General features: G+C 36.9%; 1 protein-coding gene across 6 annotated transcripts in view; it reads left to right on the top strand.

Annotated features, from left to right (window-relative positions):
• Positions 1-19430, top strand: part of COL19A1 (collagen type XIX alpha 1 chain) — a 175624-nt gene that overhangs the window by 55677 nt on the left and 100517 nt on the right. For 5 of the 6 annotated variants that reach the window (XM_071741615.1, XM_071741614.1, XM_071741613.1 and 2 more), the window contains one exon: positions 5008-5052. The exons of the other annotated variant lie outside the window; for it this stretch is intronic. In XM_071741615.1, the coding sequence (XP_071597716.1) occupies positions 5008-5052 (45 nt within the window). The remainder of the gene's footprint in view (positions 1-5007; positions 5053-19430) is intronic. 6 annotated transcript variants of the gene reach the window in all.

The raw sequence follows: 19430 nt of genomic DNA, 5'->3' as shown, positions 1-19430 counted from the left end.
AGTACATGCTCCACAAGATAGGATGCTGCTCCAGCCCCCTGACAGTACGTTGTTGAACATTCCACTCCCTTTCTGCAATGCTAAAAATAGTTGTCCTCATTTTAAAACACCGGGCTATTAGATTATTCCAAAGGTCTGGCATACTCAGGGCAGTGGAAGGCACATATCCATAAATTATCAAAACAGTAAGTAGTGTTTGACCGTGCTGATTTTACTTCTATTAAGATGAGTTTCCTTGCTAGCAATCCTAGAGTACCAAGCCTACTCTTTAAATCAAGGTCCTGGCAGGGCCCCAGTAAGTTAAAAAATAAAGGAAAAATGTTTGGCTTTCATATTGAGGATGGAGAAGCATTTGAATGCTTCTTGGTGGTTTGGTTTTGTTTTTTTTAAAGATCTACAGAATCCTATCTGCAAAATGCTTAAAGCATTTTACAGTAATTGTTTATTTTTCCCAGCCTTGAAGAGAATCTTGGGAAGTTCCAACATTCTTGCTGTTATAAATCATGTTAATGCCTAAAAGGTTCCAAATAACAAAATGCATTCCAAGTGATTGATTCAAGTTTCTGTCAACTCCTCTTTTTTTTATATATGATTAGATAATGGATGCCTAATTGATTTTTGGCACAATGCTGCTTGGCAGTGCAAGCAACCAATGCACTTAAGTTCACATACTGGTATGTTAAGATAGCCTTTTCTGTTATTTTTTTGAATATTTTTAAATGTAAAGGTCTCTTATTTAGGGGGCAGAATAGCTAAATGTGGAAGTCAAGGTAACTGCATTCAAAGAAAGTTGCTAAGTAAACAGATACAAAGCATTTTACTCTTTGTTGAAAACCTTACTTATACTTTATGCATAAACTGCATTACAGACTACAAAACCAATAAATGATAAATACATTTAGAACCAATATTATTAATTATATGCTGCTTATTTATGAAATAGTTAAAGCAACCTAAATGGTAATTATTTTATATTTAATAAGAACTAGTATTGATGTAGGAGGTTATTTTTACATTGTTGTGTTGAAGTGATAATCATTTGTAGAACACTGAAGAGTACAAGGTGAAAAATCTATGGCTTGTCTCCACAAAAAATAATGACTGTGGGTTTTTTTTTTGGTTTACAATGATCCCATATAGCAGGAAAGATGAAATATTATTATTATAGTAACTACTAGACTATGAAGAATTTTTCTGAATTCACATTATAAATCTGCAGAAAATGAAAGTAATAATAAGTAACTAGAATTTTCCTCAGCATCATAGTATGTATTTTTACAGAGAAGGAAGATTTGAAAACTGTGCCATGGAGTTAGAAAAATGCCACTTTAGCAAGCTATTTTGAGCTCTATTTTATTGTTTTTCATGAGTGCTTTGTATTTATTTGCTTAATTACTTGTATAATTTTGGTGAGTAATTGTTCTTTTATTGGCTCTGTTATTAAGAGAGATTGGAGGTTTTGGGGTTTTTTTTTTTTTCTTTCTTTCTTTTTTTTTTTTTTTTTTTTTTTTTTTGAGTGTCTGTAAGGCATGTGTCTTCTGCTTGGCTTGGAATCAAACAAGTAAACTTTCAAAACTTTTTTTTTTTGTTTCTTAATTTTGCCTTGGCTAGAAAACAGAATTGGATGGTATGAAAGATTTTCTGAAGGAGAAAAGAGTGTTATGGAGCTAATTGAACATTTGCAAGATACCAAGCAATATGCATCTGGGGGTGCTGAAGGAGCTGGCTGATGTCACTGCAAGGTTGCCCTCTGATGTGTTAAAAGATCATTAGGGGATTAGGGAAGGCCTTTGATGACTGGACACAGGCAATTGTCACATTAATCTTCAAGAAGTATCCAGGTAGCTGCAGGCTGATCAGCATCACCTCTGTCCCTGAAAAATTGTATAGCAAATCCTGGAAGGCATTTCTAAGCATTCAGAAAGCTTCTGGAAAGCGACTGGGACTGACTTCAACCAGGCTTTTGGCACAGTTTCCAGTCTTATTGTGGTAGTCAAATCTGTGAGATATAGACAAGATAAATGGACAATAAGGTGGTTGCTGGACTGGTTAAATTGCTGGGTTCTGAGGTGGCATAATCCAACTGCTACCTAGTAACTAGTGTGGATGGCACATGGATGGCAGTATTATTATCTATAATAATGTGGATGATGTGTTTCACAGTAAGTTCATGGACATTATCAAATGTGGGGAAGTAGTCAGTGAACTGGAGGGTAAAGCAAGAATAATATTCAGTAGAACTTCAACATGCTGGAGAAATGATCTAATGCAGAACACATAAAGTTAAGCAAAGGCAAATATGGGTAACACTGCTTAACATGGGACCAGCAAGTAAACAACTGAGAAATGCTCTGTGTTAACCCATCTCTCTTCCTAGAAAGGAAGAGTAAGGGAGAGAGATCTGTGGGTTAGAAACTGAACTTTAATGAAACAGCAATGATGAAAAATAAAATAATGAAATGTATGCAAATATATACACACCCAACATCATACTACCTCCCAGCAACACTCAAGTCACCACCAAGGGTGCAGGGCAGGCCCTGGGGAAGTCCTGGGCTGGACTTGTAGGGTCAGTGGCAGAGAGGAGATGGATGAAGGAAGAGACGGATCAGGATCAAAGGCAGAACAGACTTGGGTCTTCTCAAGATGCTGGCTATAGAGGATGAGAGCTTGACTCTCATTATCCCTCAGATTTATACCAGTTATGAAGGATACTATATGGAATACTTCATTTGGTCAACTTTGGTCAGCTGTCTGGGCTGCTTCTTGCCTTAGAAGGGTCGCAGGTGCAATCCCTTTCTTCCTTTTTTTTTTTCCCAGATTATTAGAAGTTTAGCAGAACCAAGCAGCCACATTGGTTCTGCATACCATTCCCTAGCAGTAACTATAAGCATCAAGTATTTTCAGTCCTAGAAGCAGAACAGAAAAACATGCTGCTAATTCCAGAAAGTGCAGTTACTTAGAAGATTCATAACTGAAAAGTAAGATTACTACAAAGAAAATCAGTTCTATTCTGGCTCTAACCAGAACAATTAAGTAGTGCCTCTGAGAAGGAATAGTCTCATGCAACAGCACAGGCTAAGTGCCAAACTACTGAAATGCATCTCTAGAGAAGAGAATTTGATGGTCCTGCTGGCTGCCTTTGTTGTGGAGAAGGCCATCTGCATCCTGGGCTGCTTTAGCAAAAGCAAGGCCAGCAGTTCAGGAGATGTGATTGATGCTTAGGAAACCTCATCTGGAGTTCTGTGTCCGCTTCAAGGCTCTTCATGAGAGGACAGCACAGCTCATTTGGGTGAGCCCAGTGGAGGCCCACCAAGGTGGCTGGGGGCTTGGAGCCCATGATGTACAAGATGAGGCTGAGGGAGCTGTGCTTGTTCAGCTTTAAGATGTGATGATTTGGAAAGGGGTAGGGTGCAGACTCATTGCCATCTCTAAGTATTTGGAGGGTGTAGAGAGTCAGACTCTTGTCAGAGGCATACACTGAAAGGGAAAGAAGCAATGGATGCAAGCTATAAGCAGAGATATCAACTTTATCTAAGAATAATTATTCTTTTATTTAATTATCCTATTACTGGGAATTCAGTAATGATAAAACACACAGCCTCACAAATGGGAAAGCTAAACGAAGAAGCCTTGCTAGGAAATTGTCTGAAGTAAATGAGAGTTAGCTGTTTTGTATGTCAAACACTTGGACAAGAATAGGAATCATAGAACAATCCAAGTTGGAAGGGACCTTGAGAGATCGTCTGTCCCAGCCTTTCATGAGAAAGAGAAACTAGATATCAGCACAAAAGTTGCACATGATCAGAAAGTCTTTCAGTAATTAAGTATTCATTTTTAGGTAAGGACATATGGAAGGCTATTTCACCAGATCCCATTTTCATTTGTGGCATTGGGCATGCACCTGAAATTGACCCAAAACTGTTGATTGTCTGAACCACCCCAATCAAAAGAAATAAAAAAGCAGCTACTGCAGGTGGTTAATGAAAAGTCCAGATCTATGTGAGAATCTATACATCTGTGTATCTCCAAAGCTTTCAACTTGATTCTCAGTTGTGTAGTACATGATGCTGTATCAGTTGAAAGATTTGATAAAATTCTGCTAGAAAATTTGCATGTTGTAGCCTTCCATTGTAGATAACCTCACTTAAACCTTAGACTTCTATATAAGGAAATGACACTGAAGGGTGAAAGAATGTTTAGACATTGCTCATTCTAATTTCTTGAAAGTAATTTAGAAAATACCATATGACATATGTTGGAAATTTTCCATTCTTTTCATCTTCAGACCCATAAAAATCATGTGCATTGTACTGAGCTGGTGAGACTGAATCTAGAGACTGACAAAATCAAGCAAGCAATCTCCTGCCATATGATTTGGGAGAGAAAGGGAACGTTTGGGGTTTTTTTATTGGATAGTTCTTGTGGTACGGAACTATAAGATTTTTTAATAAATTATATAACCTTGGGTGTATGTCTCAAAAAGTATACAAACACATTAATAATGTTATAAAACAGCTATTATTTTTATTATAATATAGCCAGGCTGCAGAGTATTTGACAAAGACATTGTCATAGTAAGATTGCCTGTTAAGATATTTTTCTGAGCCAGAAGTTGCACAATTGGAGCTGGAAGAGCATTATAACAGGTCTTTTTATTGAAAAATCATCAAATAATTCAGTCTTCTGAAATAAGGTGAGCTTGAATTAATGTTTCAAAAATAATCCCTTCTATTGTTTTTATTTTTAAAAAAATTATTTGGGTAATGATTTTTATTTCTATATAAATTGTAGGTTTCTATTTTCCTTGGTTGTTCTAGGTTTTGAAGGGTTTCAGAGCTGACTCAGTATAGTCATACTGAGTTTTTAAAGCCAGGAAGAGCCCTTAGGCTGAATGGAAAAATGATTGGCTACTGTTAGTCAAAAAGTGTTTTTAAGTGTTTTAAAGAATGCAGTCATTTGAAGAATGTTTCTCTGAGATTTTTGTTTTACTGTTTTATGTTCCAGGGTGAACATGGACTTGTGGGTAGTAAAGGTGAAAATGGTGAAAAGGTAAAATTTTTTTTGGCTTAATTTTATATATGACCAACCAAGTAGAGTTTTATTCTGAAGGTCTTGATTAAGTCTTTAATTAATAACATTCTTATATATTTTTAATTGATAAGAAAATGATTCCCAAAATGCTTAAAGACGAGGAGGTTTTTATGCATGTTAACCAGTGTCATCAATGCTTCATTTAGAAACACTTTTTTTTTTTTTTTAAGAAGTGATTTCATAATGAAATCTAACAGAACCATAACCACTGGTCTCCTGTAATGCTTATTGTTATCTTATTTCTATGGTAACTAATATGTATTTTTTTAGACAGTATGAAGTATGTGTTCATAAGTACTGTTTTACATTTTTTCCCAAGAATGCAAATTTACTGCAAAAGCAAAATCTAACATTTGCTACAGCATAAGTGGCTGCAAATTTTAAAAAGTTAATTTTCATTGATATGTTTTTGTGTGCCAACTCAGTAGTTAGCATGAATTTTGTCTCCTGCACACATCTGACTCCAACTGTCCCAGCTGAATGGAGGTCCATTTACCTCTTCCTCAGACTGGAATTACAGTCCTTTTGCCTGATTGATGGATGGTTGTATTGTCCTAAGGAGACTCTGTCTTTTGAAAGCCATAAAACGTTTCCATGTGTAAGTTCCAGGAGAAGCCTTTTCTTGTTCTTCATCAGTCAAGATTGGAAATGGAGCTTGAAGCTGTCAGTCCTAATTGCAGGTGCTCTGCAGCAGCCAGAAATAGTTCAGCAGATTATAAATTCAAATGGGAGCTAAAGTATCCCTGTGGAAGGCTGTCTTGGCTGGCAGAATGCTGGCCTGGGTGGCTCCAGATGATGCATCCTCATCTTTTTGTGTGGCTTCAGATAAGTAGATCTACACAGGTCATCAAAGACAAATCTATATTGAGGGACAAGTGTGGAAGGAAGAGCCTCTTCTTAGCTTGCCTCATAGGAATTAAAGTAACAGTGATGACAGTTTATTATTGAAACTCCAGCTTCTAACCATGTTACTGCCTGGTTGCTGATTTTTCACTAGTTTTGCCTGGTTTGGGTAAGGCAGCCTGAATTAAGAGTCTTTTCTTGGATCATAGGTAGTTTCTATGTGCTTCAACTCACTCTCTGAAAAAAGTGCAGAAAAGCATTTCTGCTGCATTTATATATCATGAAGATGAAGAACAACAGATACTGCTATTCTGGCAATATTTAGACTTAAGAAAATGGAGAATAGGTGGCAGATTCTGAATTTATGAAGTTATGTATGCTGCTTTGGACATAGGCATATTCACTCACTCACCATACCTCTTCAGAAGTGTCAGCCAGCTTTCCAGTCTTCATATTTTAAAAAAAGCATGTTACAGGTTAAGAGAATTTGAGCATATTTAAGGTAGTGGAAAGTTTTTTGAGGAGGAGGCACTCCAGTAACATGAAAGGAAGAAACATCAGAAAAAAACCCTAGCATCTGTAGCAACTAACAACTATAATGTGAAACTTTATTCTCTAAGAAAATCACTTATTAAGCTTGAGTGGTTTTAACTCCACTGACAGATTTCATTTCCTTGGTGGCATTGTTATTAATCAATTCTGAAGGGCTTTTTTTTTTTTTTTTTTTCCATAATTGTTCTGCAGCTGTGCTGTACTTTCCTCAAGTTTTATGAATAAATTGTGTTTAGACACAGGCACGTGGTTCCAGCTGTTGCTGCCACTCATTTGCTTGATTCCCCTTATTTTAAGACAGAGGTAAAATGACCCAGGCACTGATACCCCCATTTTTCTTATCTGAAAGTTGGGACCGTGCATTTACACCTTTTCTTTTTATTATTACTTTTATTTTTGTCTTGTAAATTCAGAAGTCAACTAAAAGATCACATTTAAAAGTATCTCCAGTATAATGATTAACAATGTATTCAGCTATTTCTCAAATAAAAAGAGCTGTATGAGTGGAAGAAACTTACTAGTGATTACTCAAAAATAATTTGGGACAGCCTTATCAAAAAGCACATCTCATGGTTGGTGAGGAGAGAGTGTGATTTCAGATTATCAAAAGCAGGTCTCAGTCTGGGCTTAGTTTATCCCAGTTTAGCTTTAATTCAAACAATTTTTGAAGAACAATGAGGCTGAGTTTCCAGTGACTGAACTCCCATATTGAAAATTTATCCACGCCTTTATATTTTAACATAGTGTCACAAAATACAATAGTTTTGCACTTATATGTGTGTAACAAACATGATTTTAAAAGCCTGGAATTTAAAATTTGATTTTTCCTGACCCAGAAACTCTTCTCCATCTTGCTTATCAAGGAAAAAGAGTGTTTGCCCACTCTGTTTTGCATACCACCTAGAATGGGGCATAGATGCCTAAATCCTGGGTATTTGCTCTTCCAAATTCTCTGTAGAGGTACATAAAAAGGAACAACCCTATGTTTATGTTTTCATGACCATATCATTCCACAGGGTTGAAATTGACTCAGCTTTATACCTCTTGGTTAACCAAAGGAAACTGTTTGACTTTGGCTTTTATATTCAATTATGTTCTGCTTTGGTAGAGCAAGGTCTGGGGAGATGTAGGCAGCTGGGTCCAAAGTGATTGATTGTACATAAATTAAAGAGACAAGAGGCATCTTAAGCTTTGAGAGAGATTCTTTTATGCTGTTTAAAGGTTTCTTTCCCACACTTGGTTCCCCTTGAGGAGTCCAGTTTTGTTCTGCCTACTTCCTTTGTTTTGGGGTTTTGGTATTTTGTTTGTTTGTTTTTAGTATCAAGTTGAACTTGATAAGTAATGGTAAGGGGAGCTACACAGCTTCATCCTGTGTAGGTGTTATGCTGCAACTTTCCCCTCATGAGAAGTACATTGTCAGAATAAAATTTTTTTTTAGTTTTCCTTGGTATTCTGCTTTCTTTGTGTTACTTAGATAATGACATTGTCTTATATGATAGTCTTATAGCTGCAACAAAAACATCAGTCTACCCTTCTACAGAATGACTGAAAAAGTATATGCTGAGAGCAATTCTGGTTGGTTTGCTGCCAGGAAGGCAGAGAGTATCAAGTGGATCTATCCTCATTCTAAGACTGTTCAGTATTGTAACCTTGCTGTCTGGGATAGAAAGGGTGATTATTGAATTTTATGATGGTAGGAAGTTGGGACTAATAATTAGAAGAAAGTTTTAAAATCCAGAATGTTCTGTGAAAATAGAATCCATTGCAGAAGGAGCAAATGCGAGGAGCTACCTATAAAGGAGAATAAATCAGAGTTGAGTACAAATATTATCTACTCATTAATTAAAATCTGAGGATTTGGATCAGAAGCTGAGCACAGGTTAAATGAACTCAGGCAATTGCAAGTGAAATATTCTTACCAATATATTTTAAAGTGGGAATATTGTCTGCCATGCTAACTAAATATTCCTGTGCTATTTGTTATTGTAAGATATTCAATATTGATATTGATAGGATATTGAAGGATATTGAAAGGAGACCACTTAGAATGACTGGTGCTCAGGAACAAAAAACCTTCAAGGAAGGATTTAATGAATGAAGGTTTCTTAGTTTAGAGTCAGCTGGAAAAAAAAGATTTAAACAGTCCTCAAATATAGAACACTGCTGCTGCAAGAAAGGGGAATAGTCCACTTTCTATGTCTGTAGTAGATGACATGCAAGGAAACGGGCTCAAAGTGCAGCAAGGAAAATGCTGCTTAGCAATTAGAAAATGGCCAGTTAACCCTTTTCTGTCATAGGACAGTAAAGCCCAGTGGGGCTTTGCAGCCTCCTCCTGCAGCCCTGGGTAACCGGGCCTGATCCCATAGCTGACCCTGCTTTGAGCAGGAGGTTGTGCTAGAGACCTCCTGAGATCATGTACAGCCTCAAATATCCTATAGTTTTATGATCAGTGAACATGAATGTTATTTTTCTGATTTCACATGTGTTCACATTATAAATCCAGATAAAGAAGGAGAACAACAAAAAGTAAACTTGATCCCAGGGAGTCTTTTTTATTTCTGTTCAGATATTGGCTGGGGTGAGGTATGAATGTACATTTAATTTACAGTATGGACAAATATTTCTCACTAGAATATAATATAGGCAGATTTTTTAAGATGTGTGTGTACATTCACAAGCCCTTGTTTTGGAACTGAGGGAGTTCAGTCCACTTGCTTAAATATCTGATCACCTGTCAGCTCATGTTCTCTTCCTCATTGAAGGAATTCCTCATCCTCTTCCACATATGGAAATCTTGTAGATGTAGGAAGCATTGTAGATGGTTGCTTGAATGATGGGTGTGTATGCATTCTCTGGGGTCTTTTTAGCTTAGGTTTGTTGAAACCCCATGAAATGATTTATTTTCTGACACAAATAGTTACAAAATAAATTGTTCAACCTAAATTAAATCTAAAGATGTCTTCTACTGTAAATTGTAGTTCTTAATTTGCTGTGGCAAGATGTTTAAGTGCTTCAGTTCAGATAAGTGGGCACGTACAATGTGTTGAGCTTTGCAGCTGTTAGAAGCTTAATCAAAAAATTGACTGTTGGAGTTAGGTCTGAGATCTTGAAGCCTACAGAGGTTGAAATCATATTTATTATCATTTGGTTTCATACTTGAAATATTTGCAATGCTTGGGAGTTGAAACTGGCTGAAAGCCTATTAGTTAATCAGATATATAAGCTCTGCAATGTCTTTTTTTTCCTCCTTTGTTAAATCTGTAAATCATTCTCTTTTACCTACTGGCTCTTGCTTCCTTTGGTCACTTCAGCTAGTACTCTTTACTCACATCCCTGATTTTTCTGTCATCTTGTCTGCTGTCTTGGTAAGAATATGTACTTACTGTAGTATACTTTACAGATATGGTTCTTCAGTAATTGAACTGAAAATTCAATTTTGTGGGACACATGGAACCTGAAGACCATATAGATTTCATTATAATTTGTCAGCAGGTGTGGAACAAATCTGTATTTTATTTGGAATAGTGGTGACAAAAGAGAATGCAATTACGTGTTAATTATAGCTAAGCAAACATGACTGGTTTGTCACTAATAGATAATAGTGATTTCACAGAGCTGGGAAAGCTGAATTCCTTGGCTCACTTAGCTGCTACAAAATCCTAGTATAAAATCCCTGTTTCTTTTTTAACTCAGGGAGATAAGTAAGGTTTTCTGTTATATAGACTAAATCACAATACTAATTGATATCTCAGAAGACTCAGAAATTGTGAGTGTTGGAGTAGGAGGATGACTGTGTTCTGGAGGAGGATTTTTCAATTGCAGTTTTCCTTGTTGTTTTGTTTTATAAAGCATATTTCTCTCCCATCTCACACTCTAAACATTGGATTTAAAAACTGGAAGTCATTTGGAGCTGAGCTATGTAACAGTGCTGACGTATGCACTCGTGAACACTTATCTTTGGTAAAGTTATTGTTTTATTGCAATTCTTTGATATTTCTCAGTAAAATTATATAAATAAAAAAGTTATATATATTTGACTAAGGGAAACTTTGAGAGTAAAATCATAATGTTAGTCATTCAGTATTTCCAAAGTTTCATCCTTTTTTCTTTACCTTTTATATGTTTTGATTGTTTATACATATGAGGAGAGAATCTGGGCCTTGTCCAACTTAAATGTAGAAAAAATTGTCATCTGCTTCATTTTCTTCTAAATGCAGGATGTTCTTTGTATATATTTACTGTTTTGTGAAGTACAATTTGAATTATCCCAGGAAATATGGCTTCCTCTATTTCCTTTGGAAGAAAATTCCTAATAGATCTTAGTGTCATGATGATTTCCTGGAGGCTCAACATTCTCTACTTCATCCTATCACACCTTATAAAATACTCCTCTGTCTATCTTCCATCCATTCAGAACACACAAGGCTATGAACTTCTAGTGTGTCCCCAGGTGTAGTCTTTTATTTCACAGTCTTCAGTGCTTTTTTCTTATGTAAGTATAAGTAAATGAAAAAGGAATCACTCTCCTTTGCTAAGGTCCTAGTTGCAGTTAGTCATTGTTTAGTCTTTCTAATATTTTGATGTCTGGACCATAAATCCCAGTGCTGAAACCAGTGCACATAAGACATCTCAAGTACTGGGGAAGCTTCCAATCTATTTGAAAAATAGAAACCATTTGTCATGGATACCATACAATCCTGGATCTCAAAGGTCTATAATTAAAAATACTAAAAATTACAATTAAGAGAAGCAGTTAGTAACCCTCCTGTGTATTATTAGTGTAGCAATTCAGCTCCAGATTCTGCTAGAAATGCTTCAGACTGAAAAAAAATAGGAGTAAATTTGGTAAGCAGAAAATGTTTATGTATTTGTGGCCACTACTTCTACAGACCTTTCAGTTTGAATTTTTTTTTTTTTTTTTTTTTTTTTTTTAATAATGAAAGAAGGTGCATTTTGCATTATAAACTAAGGGTCTGGTTCCCAAGTTTGTTTGGATGGTGGTAGAGTCACTGCCACTGTGTTGAAAATGTGGTTCCTTAAATTCTACTAATCATCAACACAGGCAGAAGATAGTCTAGAGTCCTTTAAATCCTGTTTCTGATTGAACACAAGAGGAAAATTTTTCACTGTGAGGACAGTCAGATGTTGGAATGACCTCCCAGGGGAAGTGGTGGATTCTCCCACTTTGAAAAGTTTTAAGTCTCAGCTTGACAGAGTGCTGAGCCATCTCACATAAGCAGTAATAAGCAATAATATTAGAAGGACTCGACCAGATGATCCTTGAGGTCCCTTTCAACCTGACTTTCTATGATTCTGTTTCATTAACTCACGATTGGTTACTTTACCAGATGGGTGTGAATTTGGATGGGTTTTTTTTTTTAATTATCTCAACACTATAAAGGCAAACATTATAGAGTTTTCTCTTTCTAATCTTGTAACTATTTAGACACCTATTTGCCCCTTTTAAGCTTTAGAATTGGTTTGATCATTTTTCTTTGATTTGTTTTATGATTGTTCTGCTCTGACATTGTGGGTAGCACTTTAGAATTTATTTAATGAAGTCATATGAGGTTAAATGTTGTTTTACAAGGTAAACATCTCAGTGTATGGGCACACAACTGTTTTTATGACAGAATTTTTTTGTCACCAACCAGATCATATACGATCACAGAGATACCTGTACACAGATATTCTAGGGGAAAGGAGAAGGTATATTGTTAATTCTACAGGAAGTCTCTACCTGTAATAAAAGCAGTTGCATTGGCATTTATCCTATTAAGCTAAACATTGCCAGGTTTATACTGTAGTTCTGTAGTATTTGGCTTTATCTGGCCATCTTCATACTGTTTAACTTTCTTGCCCTTTAAACAATCTTAATGAAAACTGCCTGCTGAGAATAGTCCCTAGCCTGTGATAACTTTTGAACTGTGCTTGGGAATTATATGGGGAAATGCTAATTAGACTAATTGACGTGTCTGCAAGACACCTTCACAGCTGGAGTCTATCAGTTTGATGATATAGAAGACCAAGTTCCCAGTTCCAGGCTGGATCACTATTTAATTTACTCACACATACCCATTTGGTCAGATTAAATGTTCACCAGGCTCAGCATCCTGCTTCTAACGATAGCCAGAAACGGTGCCCAGGGAAAAGCACAAGGACAAAGTAAGCAAGTACTCCTCCAGCCTCCAATTATTCAAGACTGCAATCACAGCCAGATGTATTTTCAGTGAATTTAGTAGCTTTCAATGGACCTCTCTTCATTAGTGAGTGCAGTTTTCCCTTGAGTTCATGTAAACTTTGAGCATCTGCAGTATCCTGTGGTGAGGAATTATGTTGTGTTTGAAGCATCATTTCCTTTTGTTTATTTGGAACTTGCTTCCTCTTAATTTAAATCGGTGTCCCTTACTTTTGTTGGAAGATTTTTGTTCTTTTCAGTTTCAGTCAAGAATCAATAAGCATCTGTCATGCATTTCTGAGCTCTCTTCCAAACTGAAGAATACTAGCTTACTTAGTATCTTTTACTAAGAAGACTGTTCTGTATTTGATGATCCTTACTAGCTGCCTTTGGATGTTTTTGTGTTCTGTTGCAGTGTTTAAAGATGGTAGGAAAACCTCAGTGTATAGAATATCACAGAAAAAATCCTTGTTTGTATCTCTGTCTCGTCATATGGAAGTTCCTTTTTTACCTTCTCTTTCACTTTTAGTGTGGCCTAAAGTTCTCACTCTCACTCCTTCTGAAGTGACCATTAGCAGTAATTGCACATAGGAAGCTTAGACTTTCTGCATAGGTGTTATGGCTAAATACACGACATAAAGATTTTACCCTCTTCATCATTTTGAACATACCTGCACTACATTTGTCCTTTGCCATGTCATTTCATCTCATCATGCCTGTATTGAGTTAGTCACAGTCCTTTTTTATGTGTTTTAACCATTACCATTTGGTGTTATTACCAGAGTTATTCATGTACCTCAAAATGGTAAGTGAGGTTTGAGTGTAAACAATTCATGTCTTATTGAGAACAAAGATTAGTGGAGGAGAGAAGTGACTTTGCCCACACCTAAATGCTGCTGAGAATTCTCAAACTCCTTCTGCCTTGGATTAGAAACATAATCATAGGATCATTTGGGTTTTGTTGGGACCTTAAAGATCATCTACTTCCAAACTCCCTGCCATGGGCAAGGACACCTCCCACTAGAGCAGATTGTTCATAGCTCCATCCAACCTAGCCTTCAACACTTCCAGGCAGAGGGAATCCATAATTTTTCTGGGCCACATGTTCCAGCATCTCACCACCCTCATGGTGAAGAATTTCTTCCTAATATCTGATCTAATTCTACCCTCTTCCAGTTTGAAACCATTCCCCTCACCCATCCTGTCGATATTGCCCTTATAAAAGTCCCTCTCCAGCTTTTCTCTAGGCCTCCTTCAAGTAATGGAAAACTACAAAAAAATTGCCCCGGAGCCTTATCCTCTCCAGGCTGAACAACCCCAGCTCTCTCAACCTTTCTTCATAGAAGAGGTGCTTCAGACCCCTGATCATCTTTGTGGCCCTCCTCTGGACTTGCTTCAACAGCTTCATGTCCTTCTTACTTTGGAGGCTCCAGAGCTGGACACAGTACTCCAGGTGGGGTCCCACAAGAGTGAAGTAGAGGAGCAGAATTACCTCCCTTGACCCGAGAAATGCTTCTTTTGATGCAGCCCAGGATACAGTGCACTTCTTGTGCTGCAAGAGTAAATTGCTAGCTCATGTTGAGTTTTTCAGCAACCAACATCCCCAGGCCCTTTTTCTGGGCTGTTCTTAATCCATTCTCCACTCAGCCTATATTTGTGCTTGACATTGCCCCACCCCATGTGCAGGACCTTTCACTTGGCCTTGCTGAACTTTACATGGTTTGCACAGGTCTGCCTCTCAAGCCTGTCAAGGTCCCTCTGGATGGCCTCCCCTCCTTCCACTGTATCAACCATACCACACAGCTTTGTATCTTCAGCAAACGTGCTCAGAGTGCACTCAGTCCCACTGTCTGTTTCCAAGAAAGATGTAAAACAGCACCACACCCAGTACTGACCCCTGAGGAACACCACTCATCTCTGACCTCCACTTGGAAATTGAGCTATTGAGCACACTACTAATATTTGACTCTTGCATTTTCCATTTTTTTTTCTTTTTTCAGTCTGATTTATCTCTAGCAAGATTTGGGATAGTCTTAAACTCTAAAAATAGTAATTTTTACATGCTGAATACAGTTTATTTCTATCCATAAAGCTGTCCAAATTCCAATTGTTGCCGCAATGTAGAAAGCCTCTTGCATTGTAGGCTCATATGTGGATCTCTGGGCAAGAAAGCACATGTGATTCTCTGCAGAAAAAGCCAGACCTGTTCTGAATGAGCTATCTGGGGTATTGGAAGCATTGTAACCTTCTAAGTGGGCACTCTGTTGAGATGGAAGACTTCATAGCTTAAGCAGAGTGCCACTTTGGATGTACTCCTGCCGCTAGGTTTTGTGCGACCTTGAAGATTTCTCTGAAGATCTGTCCAGAGATGGATAACTGGGCATGATAACAGCTGTTGAGGCCTAGAAGAGATGTACTAGTTTGGAATTAGCTAAGGCTGTAAACATTTTGACTGCAAAGAATGATAAATGTGATTAATTTTAAACTAATTTATCATTTTTTAGCATCTGATGGAAGAGCAAAGACATACCCATTGGCAGTGGGAAAGAATACAGCACTGTTTCCCCAAATGTAGACATGTTGAGGTCGAGTTTCCATTTAACAGCTCAGAGGGTTTTGTAGCACCAATGGGGTGAATGCCTGAGCTTGGATCAGGGCACTTGTGTACAGGAGAGAGGGTAGAGATGGGCATGGACCTGGAGTGCAGAAAACCAAGAAAAAATGGCTGGCATTTGTATGTGTGTTTCTGAAAGAGGTGAAAGAAATTGAGAGTAGTTTAGAAGTGACAGTGGGGCACATCAGTACCAATGTGGGAAGAAACCCAAGATTTGAAGTTCAGACTGGGATCCACTTGTCTAGAGAGCAGCCTTGTGGAGAGGGACTTGAACATTCTATGATTCTATAACTTCTAGTGTCTTACTTCTTCCATTTGGTTGTGATGCCTTCCAGAAGATAAGTGGACTGGATGCTGTCTGTAAGTAGTAAATCTTACTCCTTTTCAGAGTCAAAGTAGAGTACATAAATTCTGGTTTCCTGGCTTTTCTCAGGTTGGCTAGTATGTAGTTTGCTGTGATGAGTGGAAGGTGTCCCACTCTCATTCCGTGTTTTTGATTCACCAGAAAAAGAGGGTTATCCTCTGTCTTCCTAGTCTTTTAGTTTAAGTGATAAAGAATATTGTTGTGGTGTAAAATATTTTATCTGCTGACTCCAAAAATCATTTTTGATGAAAGGCCTTATAATTCATTATGAAAGGGTTTTTTTGTTTACTATTTATTAGTCTGAACAGACTGAATTTAAAAAATACGATTTCTGAAAAGAAATGCTGGGAGATAATTAATTTGCAAACTAAATGTGAACTCAGCCAGATTAGAGAGACCTGGAAATAATCCATCATGAGTTTTTCTACAAGATGTAAAAACTGCAAGCAGTGAAACCGACTGCAGTTCAACATCCAGTCATTTTTGTTAAAACTTATTTTCTTATCAGTGTTTCTGAATTTATTTTTCTTTCATCTGCTTGATGATTTTATCAAGTTCTTGATTATCTGTGCCTTCTCTCTTCCCTTTTTCCAGTTTCATAACTTACTTTTTCTGTTGTGCAGACAACCAGCCATACACATATTGGTCCGTTCTCTTTACTTATTTTACATTTCTAAAAGCTGTTTACATTTCACTTACATCTTTGCTTAACATATTTGAGGAAAAATTGTCTTTAACTGTAAGTGCTGTGGGAAGCACTGTAGGTACAGTGTGCAATATCATGTGTACGTCAGCTCCTTACTGATCTCATGGGCTCTGGATAACTTCAGCTGTTATCATTGATCTGGTCTTACAGTTATCCAGGACTGAAAACTGAAGCAGCTTCATGCAGCTGCAGTTTTCATTGTTTTCTAATAGTATAGTATGATACATTTTCTTGATCCCAGATCTGATGGTATGTTTAATTTTGAGTGTATTTTCCCAATTTCCAGTTAAAAGTGCACAATTACATCTATGTGTGTGCTGGAATAAGCCAGTCCCTTATAGGAGATATAATACAATTACAAAATTATTTCATAACATACCAAGTAATAGATTTCTAAATTAAATCACTTCTGACTTAATTATTTTGATTTAGCTTTCCCCACCAAGAACTTTAAAATAAGGGTCTGAAGGAAGCAGGCAACAAGGGAGTAAGAACTACTGAATCCTTGCTGGCAGGTGCAGCGTATTACTTTAACACAGAGAACTGAACAGAGCTTCTGACATGTGAGTCTTTCTTTCAAACAGGAGGCAGTTCTTGGGAGTTGCTGAGCAGAGATAAGCTCTAAGATGTAGCTGGCAGGGCTCCACAGCAAGGAGGCCATCAGTGCACTGCAGCTGCTTCTATCAGTGAGATTGTTGTATGCACTCTTGCAGAGGATTATTCTCTATGAAAAAGAGAGTACTGACAGGTATCTAATGAGGAAAGGCAATCGGATAATCTAATTAAACAGTATTGAAGTTGCAGCGTTAGCATCATTTAGCATAAATTGCATGTATGCTGATGTAGTCTTGTAGTTTTTATAATTTAGCCTCACATTGTAAGGCCTTTTAAAAGAAATTCTTTTATATGATATTTCTAAAAGAGGCATGAATGTTAAGAAGCAAATTTGCAGGTTTGTTTAAGTTAATGGGCTCCCTAAATACTCTTGGAGTTTTGAGTGAGTGAGTATATATTAAGATAAAGATCAGAATTCATGGACTGAGAGTGATGAAAGAGGAAACAACAAAAAGGCTTCTTAACTTGCTCACCACAGAGCAGGAGATGACAGAATCTTTGTTCACACAGACACATATATATTTACATTTATATATGTATAAAGGTATTTATAACACACATATAAACAATTATAAATATATTTATAAATATAGTTTTATATATACACACATATATATTTATAAATACATATATGTATTTATGTAAGTGTGTATATATATATATACATATACTTGGTGGGTGTGTATGAGTGGAGGAAGCTTTCCACAGTCTGTAAAGGCAGACATAGATGTTATAAAACAGCTGAAAATTCAGCAACATACATTTTTGAGTACATTTCAGTCTTCAAAGTCCTTTTTTTTTACTTTGCAGTAGTTGATGCTTGTTAAGGTAATACTGTCAAATCATAAAAACAGTCTTTCTCCCCCGTCTCCTCCTTTCTAGCTGATTCTTCCTATTGTCAGCATCCCTGTGTACTGCTATTGTGGCTGTTTGTGAGATACTAAAGTAAATAAACCAGGGAACAATTTTGACCAATTCTACACCCATTGATTTTTCACACTTCACTGCACAGCGCTAGAACAGAAATTCCACAATTATTTTCAAGCACAGTATAGTATGAGCAGGCTGCATAGACAATTGCTGGGGAAGTGGGAGAGGTGGGTATGGATCCTCTCAAAAAGAGAAAAATGTAATTAATAAGATTTATGCAAAAGGCAGGCCTTTCCTACTTTTCTAGCTGTACTTTGAATTGACCCAAGTGAAGCCTGAGGAAGGTCTGCTTCTTCTGAACACAGATCGAGCCTCCATCTGAGATAAACATCCATCAGAAAACTGAGCACATCACATTTTTAGATTTTACCAGTATCCACTGGTACACCCTTATTAAAACCCCAGTTTCCTGGTCTGGAGTATGCATTTTTGTGACCTAAATAAACTACTTAACCAAGTCTAAAAGGAATAGAGGTAATGGATGCTGCTGGCTGTATTGTGGGCCTGATGAACACGGTTTAATATTCACAGTTACAGAAAATGAAATTATTTCAGTTGTCATGTTGTAGAAAACAGAAGTGCTGACAGCAGTCCATCAGTTTGCACAGACACTTGCTGTTACTTTAACCATACGCAGAATATCTTTTAGAGCCTAAATAACAATAGCAATACCCTGCCAAAACCTTGAAAGTGTGGGTGTCTAGCAAAATTGTTCACTATGAAAGCAATGCTATTTGTCAGCTGCCGACAAGAACAGGTAGGTAGTTTTTAGGTTATCTTAAGAGACCATCCCTGAAAAGAAACTAGTTCATGCCTGCTATGGAAAAATTGTTCAACACTAATGTGAAGCCAGTATAAACAGAAACCTCCCCACTAAAAGACAGCTAGAATTTTAAACAAATGCAGCTGAAAGTCAAATACATTTGTAGTATTTACTTAAGAAAGGGAAAACTCATGTTCTCATTAAATGAGACACCTTTCTCATACACATGATACCAAATTCAAATATATTATTAAAATTTATATTTTTCTAATACCAGAATTTGGTGTTGAAAAGTTGGGGCCCAATTCAACTATTAGCTTTCTTCAAGAATATATAAGAATATATATATAAGATTAAAATTTGGTAATAGCTCTAATATTTGTTCAAGCCAAACCATGTATTAATATTCTCTTGTGTTAGGCACAGTGCAAAGGCAGAGCAGGCCATTTATGTCATCCCAAAGCTATAATTTAAATATGACATTTAAGACAGAAGATAGATACCTACAAAACTGCAAGACTTGATTGATAAAGAGCAAATAAAAAAAATGAAAATGATGCTTTACCTATTGTGTAGATTTTGAGCTCATCATATCAGAGTAGAACTGACTGGAGGCAGAAGTTATTAAAGGAGGATAATGGAATAACTTTGTGTAATCCTTGCAATGCCAAGTTGTGCAGTTTTTCTCTGAGTTTAGTACATATGTTTCCCAATATTTAAATATGTGTGAATGGCAACCAGCAACAGAGAAGGCGAATGATGAATAGAGCT

The sequence above is a fragment of the Heliangelus exortis genome, chromosome 3 (assembly GCF_036169615.1).
Source record: "Heliangelus exortis chromosome 3, bHelExo1.hap1, whole genome shotgun sequence".
NCBI classification, from domain to species: Eukaryota; Metazoa; Chordata; class Aves; order Apodiformes; family Trochilidae; genus Heliangelus; species Heliangelus exortis.
This window is presented reverse-complemented; position numbering and strand designations above follow the sequence as displayed.